This window comes from Corapipo altera, unplaced genomic scaffold, assembly GCF_003945725.1.
Source record: "Corapipo altera isolate COAL_440 unplaced genomic scaffold, ASM394572v1 23, whole genome shotgun sequence".
Taxonomy (NCBI): Eukaryota; Metazoa; Chordata; class Aves; order Passeriformes; family Pipridae; genus Corapipo; species Corapipo altera.
In genome coordinates this window covers 2,346,816-2,370,025 of record NW_020884878.1, presented here as the reverse complement: position 1 = coordinate 2,370,025, position 23,210 = coordinate 2,346,816, and the positions used below count along the sequence as shown (strand labels likewise).

General features: G+C 44.2%; 1 protein-coding gene across 1 annotated transcript; it reads right to left on the bottom strand.

Moving 5' to 3' along the window:
- Nucleotides 1–7,191: 7,191 nt before the first annotated feature.
- On the bottom strand, nucleotides 7,192–20,828 carry PPP1R36 (protein phosphatase 1 regulatory subunit 36). Its single transcript, XM_027637918.1, is given in 10 exon segments — nucleotides 7,192–7,209; nucleotides 7,565–7,764; nucleotides 9,394–9,431; nucleotides 14,036–14,144; nucleotides 14,147–14,163; nucleotides 17,990–18,092; nucleotides 18,737–18,828; nucleotides 19,533–19,576; nucleotides 19,578–19,614; nucleotides 20,731–20,828. Coding segments are annotated over 10 exon segments (756 nt in total).
- Between the last annotated feature and the right edge of the window lie 2,382 nt (nucleotides 20,829–23,210).

Here is a 23,210-nt window from a genome sequence, read left to right as displayed (position 1 = left end):
AGTTCAGTCAGTAATTCTCTGTACACCCAAGCTGGTCTTATGCACTGGCTGCTTAACCTCCTGCATGACAGTGTGGATCATCCTTGGGCTTTGAGGAGATGGTCCTTGAAGGTCACGTAACCCTACATGTCCCTTTACTCTTCACAGCAATATCCCATGAGAAGCTGCTTGCTAGTTCCCTGAGCAAGCCAAAGTCTGCTCTTCTGAACCCAGGGACATTGTTCTGTTCCTCACCTTTCTCTGTTTTCTCATGATCTTAAATTCTACCACTTCTTGGTCTCTCCTAGGCTTCCATTGACAATCAAAACCCCAACTATTCCTTCCTTGTTTTTAATCAGCAAATCAATCAGCCTGGTCAGCACCTATGTCAAGAAATCATCCCTGACCCAGTCCAGAAATCTAGATTGCTTCTGTCCCTCTGTGTTTTCTGCCCAGCAGATTTCAGGTCATGCAGTACATCTTATTAAAGCCAGAGCTTGAGACAGTGACACTTCCACTTTTCTAGAGAAGGCTTCATCTATTTTGTCTTCTTGGCCAGGTGATCTGTGGCAGGTGCCTACCATGTGCTGGCCTTCCCTCTGCTCCTGGCCATCACACAGTCTCACAGCATCTGAGCTGCTTCTCTCTGTGCAGAGCATAACCCTCTTCCACATCTCACCTTCCTCCTTCTAAACAGAGGTATCCATCCATCACAGCACTTCAGATGTTAGAGCTCTTATAGCTTATGAATACAAAGGAGCAATGGGTGGGTCAGTCCCCTGCCTATCCAAGTCTGCAATACTGTGTCTCTCAATCCAATCAGTAGAGAGATCTGGGCACTGTCTCGAGATGACTTGCTGAAACATCTAAATTAGATGATGCACCTTTGTCTCTTCATTATTACACTGAAAAATGCTAATAACAGTCTTGGGGCAAGGCTTTAATCCACAATCCCCACACATCCCATTACAGTCACAAACACGTCATGCATACTCTACCAGGTTCAGTAGAAAGAATAACTATCCTCTTCTAATATAGTAAAGGCAGATGAACAATGTAAACCATCTCTCAAAGATGTAGTTTCCATTTCCTTCACAAAGTCAGGGACTTCCCTGTTTGCCCAGATGTGGTCATGGCTGATGTGACTGCGTTGGCTTTATACAGGACAGAGAAAAGCAAGGAGCCACATAGAGGGGAACCCCTTTGAGGTCAGACCTTATCAAGACCAGCAGATGTGGGAATGTGTGTCCAGAAACTACCTGCTTGTGTTTGTTTCTGCTGTATTCAAGGAAAGGGAAAAAGACTCTGTTTATCCTTCTGTAAAAAAACAGGGAGAAATACACTAAATTTATATTAGCAGTGTCTCTTCCAAATAGAAAGGCTATGACAGGTGACAGCATACTTGGAGTCTGTTCTTTTAACCTCAGTCTGCTCTCTTTCATATGGAAGAAGAATTATGGGAAGAAATTCTGCAAATTGCAGTTTGGTTTCTCTGCTTCAAGCTGTAAAAATTTCACTGCAAACATTTACAGTTTAGTCTGAGCCACAGGAGCTGTAACTGGTATGTGGTGCTTCCAGCGCAGTTTGTTTACAAGACGAAGGTCTTAGTCCCAGCCAGAGCAGGAACACATATCACCAACATTTGGAAGCAGGAAAATCCAGAAAGGAAATCCAGGTTTAAGGAAATCCAGACAACCTCTCTTCCTACTGCAAATCACTGACTGGTGCTGTTTCCAGTCTGACTGCTGCTCTTTCCCCCAGGTAAAAAGGCATCACAAGAAACACGCCCGTCGCCAGGTGAGGAGCAAGTGAGGTGATGGTGCTGCTGTCTGTATAAGGAGCTGCTACTGGTCCTCCTTGAATGGAAGGATGGTTGGTTGGTTTGTTGGTTGATATGTGCAGCTTTGGCTTTGAGAGGGTGAAGGAGACAAGCCACAAATAAACAGGAGCAATAACAAGCATCTTTAGACCTCTGTCAAAGATTCGTGGAGTGCTTTGTCTATCTGAGAGGGGAACTAAATGAATGGACTAAAAAATATTTTCCCCTCAGGCAGAGAGGAAACACTGGTGGGATCAGGAAACACAATGGCATCTTTCACCACTGCGGCACCCAATGAGAGCCCACTTGGCTAGAAGTAACAAAGATCCACATTCCTCACCACATGCAGAAGTGTTAGTTCACTGGTCTCACTGGATCTTAACACTACCAAAATGTCTGTATGATTCCAAGCAAAATTGGGCAAACTCTTTTATTTTGCTGATGAAATGCTGGGTTTGACCTGTCTCTTCTGCACAGAAAATGGGCAGACTCAGCCTGTCTTGGATTCCATATGTACCAAGCACTGGCCCCCAACAGGACAAGAAGAACAGGACTGAACCAGAGAAACCAAGGACAAGGAACCTGCAAGACCTCCAAGTCCTGCCATGCCGGCTCACAGAGAACTTGCTGAGCACAATGGGTGCTGTCTTCACGTGTTCCTACTCCAAAGCCACCTGCAACACAAGTAGAATGGACTTGAGCTCACTTTGCTCCTTCCCATACCTCCAGACACCCAACTACACATCATGGTCACCCCAAATCCTTGCTACACTGCTACCTCTCTTCCAGCTGCAAAGCCTGAAAGCCCAAAGGGCAGAGTTTCCTTAATTAATCATCAGGCAGATTTTTTTTTTCTTTTCTCTGTCTCTTTTTCCATTTCTGAGTTGTGATGTTTCCTGCCAACATTCTGCTTGGCATGTATTTCTACAACAGAACCATATAACTTCTGTAAACAGATACTTACACTAGGCCTGACACGCCCTATATGGAGCCTGTGAGTGGCAGAACCATAATCAAAAGACAGTCAAGACACTGTGCAAGTAGCATTCAATTAGGCTGTGAGCAAAGCAGCCTCAAGAGAAGAAAGTAAATGGGAACTCTATAAACACCCTTGCACAGAACCCCCCCAGGCTCTTTTCATCACTCAGAGGCATTTCAGTTTGTTCTCTTTAGGGTAACCCTAGCTCAGGCAAGTTATTCCAATATAGCTGGTATGTTCAGAACCCCTTTTAAAATAAAAATTCACGGAAATGGCCAACTGCCATGATTTCCTGATATGAAACTGTGTGCAAAGCCTATGGGACAAAAAAGCCAGTAGTCATATGATACAAGTCTGAGTTCTGTCTGTCATTAACAGGGGTGGGTTTTTCAGGGTAAAATTCTCCCGGGCCAAATAACAGGAGAGTGATAAATAAAGCTTGTCAACTGCCCTTTCTGACTCACTCTCTCCTGCTCAAGGATGACTCACTGTCCTGTGTGAAAGGCTGCCAGGTTTGCTTACATGCTGAAACAAGCATGGGTTCTCTGTGCTAGAAACACATTACTTCAGAAGAAGCAGACACTTACCCCTGAGAAGGCAGCCCTGGAAAAGACTCTGCTCACTGAAGGATCTGATCTTCAAGGTATTTCTCAATCTTTTCTGAAAAGTTCAAGGTTGTTGTTAGATTGCCACAGAAAACTTAGATCCAAAGCCATGGCTGAGGTTTTGGCTGGTGATCACAGTGTTTCAAACCATGGGCTTACTGGGACCATTAGGTTTTATCCAGGTGACTCCTGAGGAGTGAGCCAAACAGCACGTTCTAAGTGCAGATAGAAATAACTGAGACCATGCCTGGTTTGGAGCTGCCTCTTGTCCAAGGAAAATGATGTGACAAAAGCAGTCAGTTGTTGCTCGCTATTTCACTGTGAGAAAGCAGCCCCGTGGGGCTGCTCCCTCAAGGAGCCTGTGAGGAACCTGCCTTGAGTCCATAGAAGGGCAAACAAAACATGCTGACCATCATCTCACAGTCTGAGTAGCTCATTGACTATTTCTGAGCAGCACCAGTAGCTGCTCGGAGCTTCCTCTCCTCTGCAGTGACACAGATCTTGCAGGTAAGTGGCTGTGCACAGAAAGCTTGTTTGCACCCAGGGGCTTTGCTGCCTATGTGAGTGTGTGCTCCACCCTTGGGTCCTCTCCTGTCATCCCGGGCCCACCACCAGCCAAGTGTGCAACTCTGTGAAATCTCTGCCCCGGGCACCAATAACAAACCCCAGCTATTAGCACATACCACAGTCTGCACTGCCCTGCAGCACTGCTGTGGCAAAGGACACCTTGCCCTCATAATCTTTCCAAGGCTCCACGTGTGTCTGTTGCCTTGCTGTGGCAAAGCAAGGTGCTTTTGCAAGGACAAGGACAAGGGAGGGCACTGAGATGTCAGTCCACAGATCCCAGAGGGCCCGGTGATGCAGCTAGAGAGACAAAGCTGCACCCATCCTTTAGCACACAGAGGACTCCTAATGCAGGAATTGACAGGCTTCGACTGAGACCAAGAGCAGGGACATGTGCTGTAGCCTCCCTCAGCTCCAGGTATTAGCCAACATCTTGCTGCATCATGTAGGGAAACCATGCTGCTGCAGGGCACTGATACCACAGCTGCCTCTTGCACCATCCAGGAGTCACACACGCAGCTGGGAAGGACAGCTGCACGTGCTTTGACCCAGTAAGAGACTCAGAAAACCTGCAAATAAAGCACCATCTTAAGGTGTCATCACTGTTTTTCAGATCACGTGATCACTAACCAGTGTGCCCAAAATGAATGTACAACCTAGAAATGTTAATTTTGAAAAGAATCACAGACTGGTTTGGGTTGGAAGGGATCTTAAAGTTCCAACTCTCCTGCCATGGGCAGGGACACCTTCCACTAGACCAGGTTGCTCAGGGAATAGAGAGTATACCATTCCACATCATGTATATAAGGAAGGTTTTGCAGCCTCACACACAGTTCTAAATCTATCTTTTACATTTATTCTCCTCTGGGAGAAAGTATGTGTTTTCCACAGCATTCCTAAGAGGTTATATTTAAATATTTTTGCTGTGTGCCAGAACGGATGTCTAATGAAAAGCTTGAAAGAGAAGCTGCAGGCCACAACAGCCTCATCCAATGGTAAAAGGACTCGCTTGACACATGGAAAACAAGCCTAGGCCACAATGCCACTTAGGCATTAATATCCCATGTGCCAGCCTAAGTGAGGAGACTAAGTAATAGCTGTGAACCTGCACTTCAAGTGTCTGTCTCAACAAGGCAGTGCAGGGCCATCCCATGGAAGTGATGTAGTCCCTGCACTATTGGTTACTCCAGAAGAAGTAAATTTTTCATCACAATCATGCCGCAAATTTTCATCCTTTTAAAAACTGAACCACAAGGGTAGAAAAATTTGTATTATTCTTATCCAGTATTGATATATTTTGCTGAAAAACTTCCAAATTTGCACTAAGATGTCCAATTTCTCCTCTTAGCGGTGACAAAATATTACCTTTCTGGTTTTCTTCTACTGTTTGATCATCCATTATTTTTTCATTGATTCTTATTGGCTATGACCAAGTCAGGATTTCATCCTAAATTTTCCCCGCTAAATTTTCCATGCTAACATTCCAATGTTTACCAGGTACAAATAATTTTATAAGCAAAATTATATCATTTCTTGCCACGAATTTGTTTGTTTCAAGATACTAACATCCCAAGTGCATATTCTAAGTATGAATTGCTAAGATTTGCTTTTGCAGTCATGTAAAATCAATGATAAAAATAAACACATAAATGTAATTAAAATATAATATGAAATGAAGACTTGGTAGATATTTTAAATAACAGCATTTCTCTTTGCTATACTTATTTCACATTGAGTCATAATTAAGGTTAACTAGATCCAAGAACAAAATGAGAGATGATGAAAGTAAAAAAATAGAACACAATATATTAGAGATACCATATTAGTTTCCTTTGAAAGCAAAATTTCTGCAACTTTTCAACTGTAATAAGTGATGTCTCCTGGTGGCTTTGCTAACCTTTTAGAAAAAGAGGGTTGACATTGAAATCAATAATCATATTCATCTGCAGGTGTCAAAGCACCTCCCAAAATAAGTCAGGAAAATAATCTTCTCAGAGATGGTGTGATTAAGGCATTAAGATGATGAACCAGGAATTACAGGCTAGGTCTCCAACCACCCAGTCCAGGCCTTTGTGTGACAGAGTCCCTCACCTCTGACAAATGAGTTGGACATCTTAAGCTGCAATTTCAAAGTGATTTACTTAGCAAAGTGAAACCATGGCCCTCAACACAGACACCACTTCTGCGAGGTGCTCTGATTACAATCACCTTCTGCCATTGCTCTTGAGAGCACAGTGCTCTGACCACTCAGCCTTGTTTTGGGGGCTGCTCAGAAGGTGGCAAACTGAGGTCATTTGTCAGGACAGTGAAACCACTCCTTATTCATCCTTGTTCTTGTCCTTCCTCCTCCATCATCCCGTCAGGCATGCTCATCCAGGGTTTACACTTGTGCCAATGATGCCCACCCTGTTAGAAAACATCATGTTAATCTGCTTGACACAATAAAGCAAAAAAAACCAGGAGAGAGGGGTACAGATTTGTGATATTTCTTAGGTCAACCAGCAAGGAACCTCGCCCCCTTTGGCAGAGAACAGCTCTCCCCCAGGGAAAACCAAACAGCCGTGCTTGAAGCCTCGGCACCTTGCACACTACATCATGTTCCTGCCTGGAGTGGGCACGCACACAGCATGGATTGCAGACATCCCAGTGAAGCTCCCTGTGGAGTTTGGCCCTTTTGCATGTGAATTACATGACTCTGTGCATAATGTATAAAGACAAGATGCTTGGGATGCACCTGATGATTCCAAAGCATGTACAAAATAATTACGTGTGCGTTTGTAGCAAATTTCACGCTCTCGATTAATACCAGACTCATTGGTTATGCGTTGCAGATATGTCCAAAGATTTTGCATGTGCAGTGCTGTAGCATTTACAGGATTGTCAGAACCCTGAAGATCCAGACAAATGAAGGCAATTCTTAAATTCTCATTTCCAGGCAAAAGAAAAGTTACGAGGGTAAGTCTTAAAAGAAGCTTTCCATACACTTCAACAGAGCAAAACTGATTTACAGTGGTGCTGTTTACATGAGTTATTACATTTAAAAGTACTGCAATGATATTGCTGTTATCCATGACTGGATGGGAAATGGAATTCCTCTTGTATGGCATACCCAGGCTTGAAAGATTTTGGGTTTATTTATCATGAATCAAAAGAAAATGTTCTATTATAACAAAAATTACATTTTCAAAGTACAATGTAGCAACAAAATTACTTATTTTGGAATACAATATATTGGCAATGTCTGATCAGAACACTATTAAAAACTAAAAGTCAAGAATAAGAAGTTGGAATGATTAATGAGCAGGGAAATAAATCCCATTTTGATTTTGAGAAGTTTTGATTAATTTCTGCTCAAATTTATGCTAATGCCTATTTCCTTTCCACAGAAAACTTAGGATTTTTAACAAAGCACTATGATGGACAGTAGCTGCTTTGCCCTGACAGCAGTATTTCTGGGAGAGGTCTGGAGCACTGTCCTTCAGGCAGGGGAGCACTGGTGAGCGCTGGTGAACCATGCAGTTTACAAAAGGATGCTTAGCATGGACTTTCCTTCAAAGAAAACAAATGCAGGTGTTGCCTCAAGAGTATTTGGACATGTTGGGTTCCCCAAGGACTCACCAGGATGTCAGATGTGTGCCTCAGGCAATCACACTCAGTCTGGTCTCCTGCTTTCTGCAAGTCATCATTGTTCCTGTCTCTTAGAGCAGGATCAAACACGTTAGAGCAAAGGAGCTTGATGATTTCTTCCCAAATCACTTGGAAGCGCTTCCATCTGAACACAAGCCAAGCCACATAGCTGCTGAAGATGTAGAAGCCCTAAACTGAAAATGCAGATTCCTTATTCACTGAGAAAAAGGCCCAGAGTCCCACTGCATAGAATCATAGAATCACAGAACATGCTGAATTGAAGGGACCCACAAGGATCATCAAGTCCAACTCCTGGCCCTGCACAGGACCATCTCCAAGAATCACACCATGTGCCTGAGAGCATTGTCCAAATGCTTCATGAACTCTGTCTGGCTTGGTGCTGTGACCACTTCCCTGGGGAGCCTGTTCAGTGCCCAACCACCCTCTGGGTGAAGAACCTTTTCCCAATATCCAACCTAAACCTCCTCTGACACAGGTTCATGCCGTTTCCTTGGGTCCTGTCACTGTCACCAGAGTGAAGAGATCAGTGTCTGCCCCTCCACTTCCCCTCATGAGGATGTTGAAGACCACAATATCTCTCCTCAGTCTCAGAGTGCAGGATGACATGACTCCACTAAAATAGTAGAAACCATTTGGCATCAGATTTTACCATGCATGCAGCAGTGAAGACTTGAAAGGAATGTTTTTTAAGGGTATGCAGACAGATGAGGCTAGAAACAGAGTGAGCTCAGGTGGATTTTATCTTGCTCTGATGAGTTTGGCTTAGTCTTGGCTAGTGTAACCTGGGACCACCACCCAGTTTCCCTCAATAATCAAAGGAAAGAGACTGATGGAGTGAGTCACTTTGTGGGGTTCCTATCACACACATCTATTTCAATAGGCAATAAGTCACCCTCTGACTGAGCTTCTTTACTCCACAGTGGCTGTTGAGGAAGCTGAAGGGCATGGTCTGACAGGACAGATAGTGTTTGGGCAGCTGCAGGTGGACAAGCATCCCCACCCTGAATTACAGTGTTATTATCACAGAAAATATCACTACCAAATACAAACTCATTGCATCTCACCTCCACATGTCTGCTTGCAGATTAAAAAAAACCAAAACCTAGTTTTTCTCTCCTATTTAACATTTGTTATCCTTAGCATAACCTGAATCAGCTCACAACAAATCCAACCTCTACCAAGTCTGTTCTTGAAAAGATGGCATTGCTGAATCTGCTGGGTCTCCTTGGGATTGAATCCATAGTTCCCCTCTTTCAAGGAAAAGCTTCCCATCTTATGAAGTACAGAGTATAATTTGGGCCCAGATGTTCTGCATTAATCTACTGAAGCCCTGCTGCACAGTGAGTCTCATAAATGGCTGATAGGGCTGTATGTGGCAGGCCAGGAGGTTACTGGCATCTAGAAATGTCACCAAGAGCAATGGAAATGAAAGACCGTACATTTTCTTACCTACAGAGATGAAACTATGAGGCCATGATGAGAAGAAATATACAGAGCAGATGGCTTAGAGGGACCTAAGGCTGTGGTGGGAACTGCCTGCGGTCCAAGAGCCACCAAAGGTCTGAAACTCCCCAGCTTATGGCTTCAGGGGGAAAAGGCTTGAGCTGAAGGGCAAAGAGATGGGATTTTACAGGTACACCTAGGCCCTGGAGGTTAAATTTTGTCCTAGGCACTCTGCCCTACAAGTAAACTACAGGGGGAACCAAAAAGGAAAGAAGCATTTGGATGTGCAAGGGAGGGACACACTCTGGGCTGACACTCAGTCACACTCTCCATTTATTTTTGTGTCTTTCTCTCCTCAAAAAAGTTCCAATCTTTCTGCAATTATGTTTTTCTCCTAAGGCAGTGAACAAGAGCACAAAATTAACAGCAGCAGTTGTCCTTTCAGTTCTCTGAACAGAGCATTGAGTATGATTCACGGGGCTATGCCAAGCTGGCATTTCACCAGAGCAATAAAGTTGTTGCTGGTAGATCCTCATTACCAGCATGCAGAGACCTACTGTCCAAGAGAAAGACAAGACCTCTGCACTGCCTCAGAAGGAGAAAATGCAAAATATTGTGTGGCTCAGTTAATTAAATCTGACAGAGAACAAAGCTGGATGTGATGAGCGAGCGAGGCTCCCCTGCTATGCTATCTAGACTGAGTGCTCTGCATGGGCCTCTCAAAAGTGGTCAGTGCTGATCTAACCCAGTTCCCACTGAAGTCAACAAAAAACTCTTCCTGACATCACTGGAAGAGCAACAAGCAGAGTTACTGGGGGCACAAAGCCAGGCCAAGGCTGAGACAATAAAATTGAAAACCATGCAGGAGGTGCCTGCTTTATCTCCAAGAAAAGATGTAAAACATGACCAAGAACGACAAAGGGCCTTTGTTAAAGAGGAAGCAATTTGCCCAGTGGAAGCTTGAGAGATGCTCTCACCCCCCACTTGAGCCCGGGGTTGTCACACAAAGCCAAATGACAGTCTGTCATGGAAGCAGCCTTTAAGCAGAGGGTGCTGCAAACATTCCAGCAGCCACTCAGTTCTCCTGGAGATGGCACAACTCACCCTCATGGAAATGCAAGCATATTTTCCCTGCTAGCCTACAGATCCCCACCAATCTGGCTCAGTCCTGCCAGACACACAGGAAAGCCTGTCTCCGCATCAACTCACAACTCCTGACATGTCCCTTATCTTCCTGATAATATCGAGTGTTCCACACATTGAGGGCATCCCCAGCTGCCATCACCCCAGAAACATCAATGCAGAGCAGTCCATGAAGATAATACCTTTCAGCCCTATAGCTTTATTTACTATCTTTAGACTTTCATTTACTGATTTGTTTGATCAAGAAGACCACATATCTCCCTACCTGGCTCCCACCAGCCATAATCCTGCTGACACTTCACATATCATGCAAGGGTAAAGAAGCTTGACTCTGCACACACAGCATGGCCCTTTGCCAAAGAGAACTCCCAAAACATCTCTGATTATTTGGATTCTTTGAGGATTCTGGTAAATCACAGCATTCTGTGTTCAGACTATCAGATTGGAGAAACCTAAAGAGACCCCAGGTCCTTAAAGCTAAATGTGAAACCCAGCTTCACCTTTAACAATACACAGCTCGTGCAGTGTCTTGGAACTAAGACTCTAGCAGAAAAACATATGTAAAAGCCAGGAACAGAAAATAACACTAATAATTAGATCCAAATAAGGCCAAGGGTCTTCACTCTTCTTTCTCCCAGTGACTTCTGCCCTGAGGTGAGGTACTAAGCCAAAAGACCTGATTGAAGTTAAGTTTCCTAAAATAAGTATTGAACTAGGAGGCACCTCCCATGTCTAGGGCACAGTTGCTAATTAGGAAAATACAGAAAGGGTCAGGAAAACATCCTGAAGCAACAAGCTTCAGGATGGGACTTGTAAGAAATTTGAAACAGTGAGCAAAAAGCATCATGCCTTCTAATAATACAGTAATGCTGGTTACGGTATTGATACAGCAATATTGATTTCTCTGAGCTGTGAAGGGGATGGGATAAGTTCATGCACTAAACAGGAGAACAGCACAGCCAAAGGCAGCCAGGGCAGTAAGTGTGGGGTTTGGGTGCAAGGTGATAATGGCTTCAGAGGTCTGCAAGAACTACTGTTGTGCACAGGGGCACGTGGGGGGGAAATGCTTCCTGTGCCATTCAGCAGCCCCTGCCACCACAGCTGGGACTCTACCCATGGATCAAGCCAGATCCAAGGATCAGTAAGGGCTCTGTTTGCCCCACTGGTGGATGCAGCTTTGGGAACACTCTGTATTTTTCCCATTATGACAAATGCCCATAAGGAAACTGGTACTACAAAGAGGTTGCACAATCCCCATCAACTTAAAAGGAGAAAGCCAGACACACCTATTCCTTCCGTAGCATTGGAGGCACAAAAGGACTAATGCTAACATATACAAATAACAGGTCTAGAGGAACTCTCTCAAATTCCAGTCTGGGATAGTATCAAGATAGGATTAATGCTGCATTTTATAAAGCATGTAAATGCTTAAGATGAAGATGCTCTTCACCTAAGCCTCTCTTTTTAAAATTTTAGAGAAACCCCTTTCATGAAAAATCAATAATTTCATATGAACACATGGACATTTGGCAGATCTGACAGAGAAAGCACTTTACCAACATAGTATAAGATTTCATTGGTTTCTATGGTGAATTGGAGTGAAAAGCAAAAGCTTCAACACCATTATGAACCCATAGTTGGGTTATAAGGAAATATAGTAAAACTGGGGGTGATACATCATCAAGAGTTCCTCAGCTTTTTAGTCTAAACATTTCCCATTTTAAAAAGTAACTTAGAAAAAGTAACCTTCCCCACAGTTTCCATTTCACCCAAACCCATGTGTGCTCAAAAAATTCCGAACCATCTTTTATAATTAAGAGTGTTAATCAGTTCTGTCCCTTAGCTCTTGTATTTGGCAGTTCATATAATGGTTTGGGAGGATCCAGATAACATTTGAGGCTAAAATGAGTCATCCTGGAAAAGATTATGTTCATATAATTGCAGCATAGTATGGGAAGTGCCCTATATTATAGCCTGCTCAGCATTAGCCTGATTCCGAAGGCAGCTGTAGTCAGCCACCCTGCTATGAGTAACTCACTGAGGTCTCTCCTCACACAGCACCTTTCTTACCTCATGAAAGCTTTAAGACACAGTTCTTTTCCAGCCTTTGTGTTTTCACAGTCTGGACACCAACATCCCAGCCCACTGCCAGCCTCCAACCCCCACTGTGATGGAAATATTAAAGAACACAGTTTCACTTCAACGCTGGTGGCTTTTTGCCACTAGATCTCTTTCGTGCCTCAATCATTCCCATCTGCCAGACAATACGAGTGACTGAGGAGGCAGCAGAGCTAAATGGCTGGGGATACCACAGTCTGTTTTATCCAGCTGCATCCAGTTCTTGGATCCAAGTTACTGCAGTAAGTTCCTCCAACTTACTTAAAAGTGCAAACATTAGGGACACCCAACAAGCAATGAAATGCTGTCATGACCCTCCCTGTCCAACCAGTGAGAAGGCTGCCTCTGCTCAGCAGGATTTGGGAGCAGGAATTTGCCAGGGAAAACTGCTCCCAGAGCACTCAGTGAAGTTCTGATGTGCCAGAATGTAAAGGGAACACATTCTTAATTCTCAGTGTCCAACACATTGTGGGATGGGACACACTAAAATGGAAGCCCTGTTGGGACAGCAATTACAGCCCCCTTTGACTCCCATCATTTCATGGGTTACCTTCTCCTTGTGATTAGAAGGAAACTCAGGTTCCCCCACCCCAGCCAGAAGCAAGGCTGCCTGAAGCTGTGTTGCAGGAAGGCAGGTGCATGTTTGTGACTCCACTGGGGGACTGGCAGCAGTTTCACACCAACTGACTGAAAAAGTTTTCCTAAAACTGCTCTGAGAAGATCTCAAGGGAGTGGAATGCTGTGTGGGGACTGCCAGCTCCTTTCTGCTGCCTGGGAAGTGAAACATTGTGTGGGAACACGCATGGATGAGGAACATGCATGGCTGAGGAAAGAGTCCCTGACACTAGCATGGTGTATGATCTCTCTGTCATTACATTCTCCTTCCATTAACCATTTTTCATGGTGCTAAGTTGCTGGCTGGGGTTAAACCACACCACCTTCACTGCCTGTTAAAAATCCCCTTTTCTTGTCCTCATCATTCCCTTAGTTTCTCTGTCTTCCCATCCTGTCCTGCCTTCTTCAGGTTCTTTTTGAAATCTCACTACAAGTTTGTCTCCCATTTCAGTTCATGGCTGGGACTATCACACCTAAAGAGTGGTTGGTCTCCAACACTCTGAAATAACCATGCACCATCTCCCCCACTCAGAGGTGGGAGTCCTACACTTCCAATGCCCAAGCGCAGCCTATTCTTACCTCTACTCCCTGCACTTGCCGTCCTTCAGGTACATGGGCTCCCTCACTTGCTAGACTAGTCTTTATACTATCTCAAACTTGGCATAAGAGGAAGTTTATGCAGGGTTCAGTGGAAACCAGCAGGCACCTAATGACTTGTTTTCAAGATTTAGTTAAGTGGAAGTGGCAGGGGTAAAATCCAGGGCTGGCACTGATTTTTGCCCTGCTGACTTTCATGTTGAGCCCATTAAAGTTTGCTGCTCTGTATATTCAGCAACACTTCCGCATACCAGGGCTAGAGCTTTCCAGTCTGGCATCCAGAGCTCTGCTGCAGCTCGTTGTGGCCAAATCAGTTGGCAGCAGCTCACCAGAAACACTTTTGGAGTTGGTTATGAGATGAGATAGATCTGCAGGAAGATCAGGATGCCTCTGTGTCTCATGGTCCTCATGGCTCACAAGACGTTTATTACCCTGGGCATTCACTTGTGTCATGCAACAGAGACCTTGACCTTGGGCTACTGAGGCCCTTGGCACAACCAGAGTACCCAGAAGGGACTGGCTTGCTTTTCACTGGGCATGTGGTTCTGCTGTGCCATGCCTCATCCGAGGATAAGGTTACAGTACACCCTGGCAAGGTAGATCCTGGATACGCCTAACTTCACCAGCACATCTTCTCCAAAAATATCATAGTCCTTTTGAAAACAAAAAAAAGGCAAAAAAATGTTCAGGGAAGGGGCTCTGGACAGAAGAGATACAGAAAGAGTGAAGGAAGTGTTAATTTCAGGCACCTAAACCAACGTGCTGCACGACACCACAACCAGGGCACCCCTCTGTAGAATGGCTGGGATCAGATGCTTCCAGAGCAGCTGGGCAGTGCTGGTGGGGCCATGACGCTTGGGGCTTGGGCCCAGACAGTCTTTCTTGCCTCTCACAACGTGCCCACAGCCCGTCAGGTTACCGTCTTTGATCCTGCATAGCTTATGAGCTCTTCCTGAAGCCAGCATGAAAGCCCTGGAGGTTGGGATCCCCAGGCTTTGTCACCAGGCAGCCTGGAGCTGTGGGTCTGGCTCACCCAGAGACACCACTTACTGCTCTTCAAACAGGCACACGAAGCGCTTTTGGGACCGCCCCCGAACAGGAACACAGGAATGGCTGACACCACAAGCCTGTATTTTAAACCAATTCAGATCAAACACTAAGGAAATTCCAAACCAAAGAGCTTTCCATTTCCTCTGCTTCCCCTGTAATCCACCCGACTGTCTGCTGGTGCCTGGGAGTGCTGCTGGCCTAAAAGCTACCAGCCTCCTCTCACACTTGGGAGAGTTGGTTTTATCTGCCCTATCCCTGATGGGCTCCAGCTCTAAAGCTTCCTATACAAGCCCCTTTTAATAAATTAGGACAACTACTCTGGGCTTCTCAAGGATAATCACTAATAAAATTCAGTAGATTTCCCCCAAATGACATGAAAGGGTTGGAAGCAGAAACAGAAACTAAAGGAGAAAGAAAATGCAGGACAGAAATAATAGGCCTTGTTCCATTCATGTCTCATCCACCACTAGTGAGTTTTTGTTCTTACAGTCACATATTTCAGAGGTGAATCCTCCCAGGCTGTCTCCAGCAGGGGAATGCCTCATGCTTGCTGCTTTGGAAAGCTGGCTGGTTGTTTTTGAAGTTAGTTTACAAGATCTTCCCAAACCTAGAAAAAAATCATGAAAGCCTTAGACTTGGATTTACAAAGAATCAGCATGGCATCAACAAAAGACAAAGTCAAAAGAGGGAAAAGATGTCCAGATTCATCCTGGCTTTCTCTGATAGGAACCTCTTCCAATACTTTATTCTCCAAAGACAATTTAATGCACAAAAGCAATGGATTCTGAAGTCCCTTGAGGTACTGTGGACACTGATATTTCTATGTGGTCTAGGTTCAAGATGGCTGAGGAGCTATTGAGACCATCCTTGTAGACAAAATTAGACCCAACAGGTGAGTTAAGCACCTCAAATAGGCAGCCCGAATGGCAGGAATCCCCAAACACACCAAGGAGGAGCAGGAATAACCAGTGCTGTTTTCTGTGTTATTAGGTTATCACACTGGGTCCACAGGAAGAGCAGCTGGAGGACTGCAGAGCGTTGGATGTGCCTGTCACATGAGAACAGGAGGCTGATAAAGGACTAGGTGGGTCAGCAAGCCCTGTCTCCAAGTAATCTGTCTGTCGGCTTAACTGGGAGCAAATTACAGGCACCACTAACGAGAAACATGAAGTGCTACTGGCATGTCTTGCCTCCTGTCTGTCTCCCCTTGTGGCACATTGCCAGTACTACATAGGAAAGCCAAAGAGCCTCTGAACTCATTACATCTTGGAGGAAGGGGGAGGAGTTTTCATCCAGAGCAGGCCACTAGTGACAGCCCTGAGCATGGGATTTATGTGGGATAGATACAGGAAATCAAATGACTATGCAATCTTCTTTCACATTCGCTCAGATACATCAAGCATATCACAAACCCAAGGATTCTTATCACAAGTGTGATTTTATGTCATTATGATTCTATGCTGTAGTTATAAAATGCCTTACACAAGATCTCAGAACTCCACCTTCAGAAACAGAGTTTTCTTGCCTGTCCCTGCTCCTCCTAGTGGAAGACATTCCATGAACTTTACTCCACAGGAGGGGAAAGACAGTCCCTGCTACATTTGATTTGAAATATAGCACATATAAGTTCATAATTAGACCATGTGGATAACAAGAAATGGGAGGTCTTGAATAGGGAAAGATTGCAATATCAGAAAGCTCTTCACACCATGACTATCTCCCTGCTTCTCCAAGTGAGCTAAGATGCTAAAACAATTAAGGTTGAACTTCAACATCAAATAGGACCTAAAATTGCCTTTTGTAATTTTATTTTTCTTACTTGTATTTCTACTTCAGCATATCAATATCCTGAACTCCTGTTTCTACATAGTATGCCTCATCTTAAGGCTTCTCTGATGTTAACACTCCATTCAGATAATCCTGACAAGCCAGCCACTTTCTTTCAGGGGAGGTAAGGAATCTAAATAAAGCAGTATTGTAGAAATGGAGAGTCAGTATATGTTTCCCACCAAAAGGCAGGACTCACTTTGGGAGCACTGCATGGCACAACGCACTGAAAAGTCTCTCCTGGCAGGGTTCATCCAGTAGCTTATAGTTGATCCCTACCAACCAGAGGTCCCTTTATCCAGGAAACACAACCCTGTATTGCAATAGGTCCCAATTCCCCTTTGTTTCAGTCCGTTCCTGCATTTGCCACACCAGTAAGCTGTAATGAGGTGTCATGACCCATGGAGTGGCCTCCTTGTCCTTTACCAGGCAAGAGGATTGTTTTGCAAACTGCAGCCCAGAGCACCTCACTGAGTCTGTGACCTTTGTGTATTGAACTGTGTTGATGATTTTCTTTATTTATGAATTATTCCTTGCACAATGAAACATCTGTCAATCAATGCATGTAGAACAAATCATTTCCTTAAGGCCACCAATCCTCCAACGCTTTTTTCTTCAATCCAGATAAATCTGCCCCACTTTATATCAAGGCTTCATGAACTGTGAATAAGTAATCATTAAGTGTTTTAAGAAAATGGTCAATCAGTTCACAGAGATTATTACAGACTCCAGAAGATCACTGAAGTTTCTTACAGCCATGGTTTGTAAATCTCAGTGCTTTTTCCCGAGGTGTATAACCTTCCAACACAGCAGCTCCTCAGCTATTCCCCTGGCATCACCACTTCCACTCTGCAAGGCAGCAAGTGTGGTCACACACCCTTGCTTGGGAACTGCTTTCCTAGCACATATTCCTCATGTTGTAACATGTTTCTAGCACCTAAGAGTCATCCGAACCTGCTTTGCAAAGTATTTAGAAATGAAGTCTTACAGCAATGTCACCCACAGCACAAATCAACACCCAGCAGACTCGGCTGTGACTATTTGCAGGTAGAAATGACTGAATGCTAATGTTATTCCTCGGAAACAGCATTAAGGGATGGTAATTCGGTTCAGGGCACTCACATAGATCTAACACTGGTGGAAGAAGTAATGATTTATTCAAATTGCAGCATCACCTTGAAGAGCCAAGTTATTTGGTGACCCCATTGCAGTAGGACTGGACCCAGCCACCATCTTGAAAGGGAGACTGCGGGGATGCCATGGGATGTGAACAACAGCACATACCACTCTGGGAAAGGCTGGGGCAAAGAGGGGTTCCAACCCTGCCAGAAAATCTGCCTCTCCATAGTCAGAGAAGCCTGTGTCCTGAAGAGCACCCAGGACAAGGGGATGTGAGACATAAATGGTGAGACCAAGGGGTCTTTATCCATAGTATTCCATATATATATTGGGTCAATATAGCAAATAGTCCCTGCTCATATGCAGAATCTCACTGCCCTGACAGGGAGTCCCAAATGACTGCCCTGTGACTCCAAATTTGCAAGCTTTGTGTGCTCCAGGGGCAAGCTTAATGTGCTTATGTCCCTAAAGTCTTGTACTCACAAAATCAAGGATCTGCATTTTTATTCCAGGGCAATTATTTCCTGGTGAAGAGACAGGTAGAAGAGCAGGGCCATGAAGGACTCATCCAGTTTCTCATTCCTAAGGAGAAGGTAGAATGGTCACTGTGAAGTCTGCAGATTTGCAGATACAGACACCACCAGACCAAAGAACAAAGTCTGTGCTCAAGGGCTGCACTGTATAAAATATTAGCTCTGATGGGGACAGCAGCAGAACAGTCACATTAGCACTCCTGGTGCATGCAGCACTGTGGGTGTCTTGGCTAACACGGAATTTAAGTGAAAGTAAAATGGAAAACAACTTTGGATATTTAGGCCGAAATTCTTGTATTCCTTTAGGTAACAGAATAGGTGGTTTTCAAACAGGTGATAGGATTGTTTCTTTGCACATGTTGAGGACTACATGCATTTGGTACTGTTTCCCACTGAACCTCACAGATGAGAGATTTTAAACCTCTAATATTTCTTATTCTGCTTCTCAAACACCCTAGTCCCCCCACTACCAGCTACACACACATAATTCTCAAAACAAACTCTGCACGCCATACCTCATAACTGCTGCAAATGCTAATTTGCTCATTTGCTTCTTTCAAAAGTAAAAAATCTGAAAGTATACAGAGGAGAAAAACAGTATTTCCTAAAAAAAAAATAATTGCTAGTGTCAGCAGAAACAGCTTTCTAACTTGTAGGGGCAATGCTTTGCTGATGCAAAATACGAGCAATTACTCACATTTTACATCATCCAACGTAATGTATTCCTGTTGTACCCACTTGGATAGCCCTTGCAATTTTCCCTCTTTATCAGCCTGCCTTCTTCCAGCACTAATCTTGGAAGATGGTACTGGTTGACCAACAGATAACATTCAAGGACACAGTGCTTATTCCAGTCTGAGAATATTATCTGCCTGGTACCTACTCTTTTCATTGCACTCAGTTTGAAAGGGACAGGCAGTGAAATGTGTTTGGCAGCTACCCTGAACTAACTTTCAACTCTTAGAACTGCAAACCAGGCTGGGGATGTTGAGAGAAATAGGACATTTCACCTCTAAGGTTGCGTCTGAAGTTGCTCTTTTAGTTGCTAATATAATAAATTGCGACTGCATTATTTAGATCAAAGAGGTTTTAAGTAATGGATGAAAGTCAGCTATACCATGTTGTGAATTTATAAAATTAATAATAATAATAATTTAATCTTTGAAGTGCCTTACACAGATGAATTAATTACCTCACAGTACTCTTTGGAGTAGATGAGAATTATTACCTCATTCTGAGCGATCTGCAAACAGCAACAAAGATGCTGGATGACTTTACCAAAGTCATACCAGGCTAGTGCCTGAGCTAGCATTCAACACCAGGCATGTCTGACTCTGTTTTTGTGTTCAGACCACTCATCCACCCTGCTGAAATGACAGCTGGCTTCCTGCTTCGTGAGCTTTGTTCAGACATGATCCTCAGACAATGGGTGAAAATATTCCCACACAAATGATCTTGTTTATTTTTGAGCTAGGCTAGTCGAGTTGAAATACCTCTTTAATGTCTTCAGACACATTTCCTGAAAGCCGGAATTTTTTTCCTTCCTTAAGGTTTTCCTCAGTTGCTGGACTGGAGCTGAAATATAAAGTATGAGCAGTAGTCTGATTTTAAATTACTAGCAGCAGTATGAAGAGGTCACCATCCCAGGACATGAAGGCACATCTATTTTGGCCTCCAGCTGACACTGACAAAACATCTGGGTTGTGGTAAGGTCAGTGTGAGACGTTTCTTTCAAGAACACAGAAGCAAAGAACAAAGGGGTTTCCCGGGGTCCTCCTGCTCTGTCTCCTGACCCATATGCATTGTGCCACGTAAACCCTTCAGGTAGTGTCTCAAGTGGCTTTCGAAAGATTTTAGGTGCAAACTGCTCCATTCCAGAGCTCTTCTTTGGGATCACTGAGGGCAGACCAGGCAGAGGCCACCAGGGAGCCCACGCCCCGCCCTGGAGAGCCACTGGGCAGAGTCGGCAGCGTTCCCAAGCCCAGTGGAGAAGGTGGCTGAAGCTGCTGAGACACAGACCATGAAAGGCTCCTGCAGTAGCTGTGTGACCAGGTGAGAGAGATGACCAGCCTGGCTCCACCATGACAAAGCCTTGGAAAATGCCCATCAGGGCAAGAGGCAGCATCGGGCAGTGTGTGAGTGACCCACTGCTGCCACGCTCCACCCACTCCCTCCCCCTGAGAATAGTGCAGGGGGGTCTAGTTTGGGTGGGGTTTGGGTTTGGTCTTTTTGCCTCAGTGGTTAAAAAGGCCTGATAATGTCCTAATCCACAACTGCCACAGACACTCAAAGCAGAGTTAAGAGCACTTTTTCCTGTGCAGAGCTGTGGTTTCCCCAAAGCTCTGCAGTCCTCTGGTGCTCCCCATTGCACAGGATCATACATAACACCAGCAACAGGGAACATCACTCTGTGGGCCCCCACCCTCACGTCCAGCACTGCTGCCTCAGTGTGTGGCACATTTCTGACACACTGCAGGACTCACACACACTTTAAACCATTTCCCTGTAGTCCATCTTGAGCCCAGTATGGAGTAAATGCATATTTCTCATTTTCTCCATTAACATGACAAAAGAATTTGTCCCACAGTTGATTGTTTGGGTAAAAAAAATATTAGACTGATTTTACTTGAAACTGCTGTATCTATCAAGGCCTAATCCTGCATAATTTGTAACTGAACATCATTCTTTTACCTTGAAAATTCAAGGGTGTTAGTATCATCTTTCCAGTACCACTCACCTTGAATTAGTTTTATCATCTGCCAGAAAACAGCATATAGAGTACATGTCATAAATCTATGCTCAAGTTCTCAGCCTAATATAGTATTTATAATGCAAATCCTGTGCATATGAGCCACTTTCTATCATTCTTCAGTCTGCTTTTCCCCCAGATGTTGTTTGTGTGTGTCATCTGAACAGAAGTTCTCGAAGGTTGCCATTGTAAGAAAGAAAAATGTGTATTTCTCCTTTTTTGTCTTTCAGGTTATGAATTAATTGAAATAATTGAAAGTTTGCTAAGGAACATCAGTTCTTGGATTAACAGTGAATCAATGAAGACTGAGAAATCAAATGGAGCCATGCATTAAACAATACATTGCTTTTGTGTTTTTTATATGGTATTTATGTAATTGTAGAGTCTAAGTACTGGGAGAAAGGAGACTTTTATTTAAAAATGGAATATATTGTGTACATTCCTGATATTCTCAGAACTTTAAATAAACACCAGATAGACTCTTCAGGGGACACTGGAAAAACTACTAGTAACAGCATTTTACAGCATCTATATTTTTAAAAAATTAAAAAAAAAAATATCCTCTGGAAACAAATGAGGTCTATTAGTCTTTCTTAATTAACAAGAGAGACTTGCAAACCCTTAACTATTAATTGCAGGTCACCTTTAAAGCAAAATGACTCTTATTGTTGAAATCCTTCTGCCTACAAATTTAAACCAAGTGAAACTTTGAGGCTTTCTGTGACTTTTTGCCACGTACCATTCAGCTCTCACAAGGCTCTCACAAATTCTTACTCCATCTAATTTGGTAGTAGAGGCCGGATATGGGACAGCAGAATAATTCCATGTCAGCAGCCTGCAGCCCATGTGATGGTTAGACCGCAGGGATGAATGTTAGGAAACCATGGCTCTAATCCTTTGTCAAAAAGTGGTTATTTCAACTTGTCTGTTCTAGTCTTTGGTTCAAGCTTTCTAATAGCATTTTACAACTCTTGGATGAAAAGGCCCACACAAATGCTGTACCTTTATGTTACACAGTAGGGATTATGAACCATGAAAGAAAAACAGAAGAGGTGGTGATACAGCATAGCAAGACCTACCAGCACACCACAGGAAGGAGAAGATTCCACTCCTGTGTCTTCAAAATACATCTCAGCTGCTTCTCACTCATACCAATGGATGAATGACTGTCCCTGATCACTGTGCTCCCTGGCTGGGGCAGTGGGACAATTCCCTGCCCACCCGTGGGTCCTCCTGTGGCCCTCAGGTTCTGCTGCAAAGGCAAACGTGGACAGCAGTAACAGGATGGAGCTGGGAAAGGCAGGGAGACTCATAGATGGCATGGTGCTGCCTGGGAGGCTGCCATCGGTGAAGGGGATAAGGTGACCCTGTTTACGGCTGTATCCTGGTGACCGTCTGCTGTTCCCTAGGAATCACAGATCCCAGCATGCAAACCCCCCTTCAGACTACTCTGTGGATGAGACTCATGGCCAATGTCCTCTGCTCCTTCCCAGCCCTGCTGAGCAGCTTCTCTGGGTAACATTTTAGTGCAAACAGCGATATTATGTGTTTTCCGTGCGATAACATCTCCACAGCCACTCATTTAGGTTTACTGTGGCTTTGACAGTCAGGAGCTGTGGAGGCTTTCCTGATTTCCCAGGACCAGCAGCAGAGAGGGCAGCTAGTTCTGGTCCCTCAGTTATGGGCAGTGATCTCTGGATGTTAAACACACTTTAGCTTCGGACTTTACCAGATTTAAAAGCATATCTACCAGGTCACAAGGTCCCTGTGCAAGCCATCAGCTCCGTATTTGGAAGCCGCACCTGGAAATAATTCCCATATGCTAAGGCAGGTCACTTTAGGGCGTGGTTTTGAGGTCTGGAATCTTTGGGATATTGGGAAGCATTTGCCTTTGCAAGCAGAGAATCTCTCCCACGTCATTCACAGCGGATCAGTGTCGTGGATAACTGGTACTGCTTAGATCGCACCCAAAATTGGTACAAGTTGTGTTGACAAAGGTACTTTTTGTCAATAAAAGTCAAGTCCCCATGAAGGGTTTCATGTTACAGCTAATCCAGCCTAAAGGCCAGTTTTTGATGGAAGAAGCTTCCATCAAAATTTTCCCATCATTTACCTTTGTGTTGATTCTGTATCTTCTCTGACCCCACAGCAAGGTGGTTCCCTAAACTGTCAAAATAGTCATGCAGCAAAAAATAAATGAGAATCTTCCTGTTGAGTTAGCATTTAACATCAGTTCATGGTGGAGTCAGAGAACGGCCAGTGGAGATGCAGATAAATATAAAGGGACAAGGAGAGAACCACACCTCGCAACAAACCAGGTCAGCTATAAGGTGAAAACCAGCCACAACCTAGGAAAATATTGCTTCACTAGGCCAGTGTGCCCTCTGAAAGGATGACAATACCTGACCTAAGACTTTTAGAC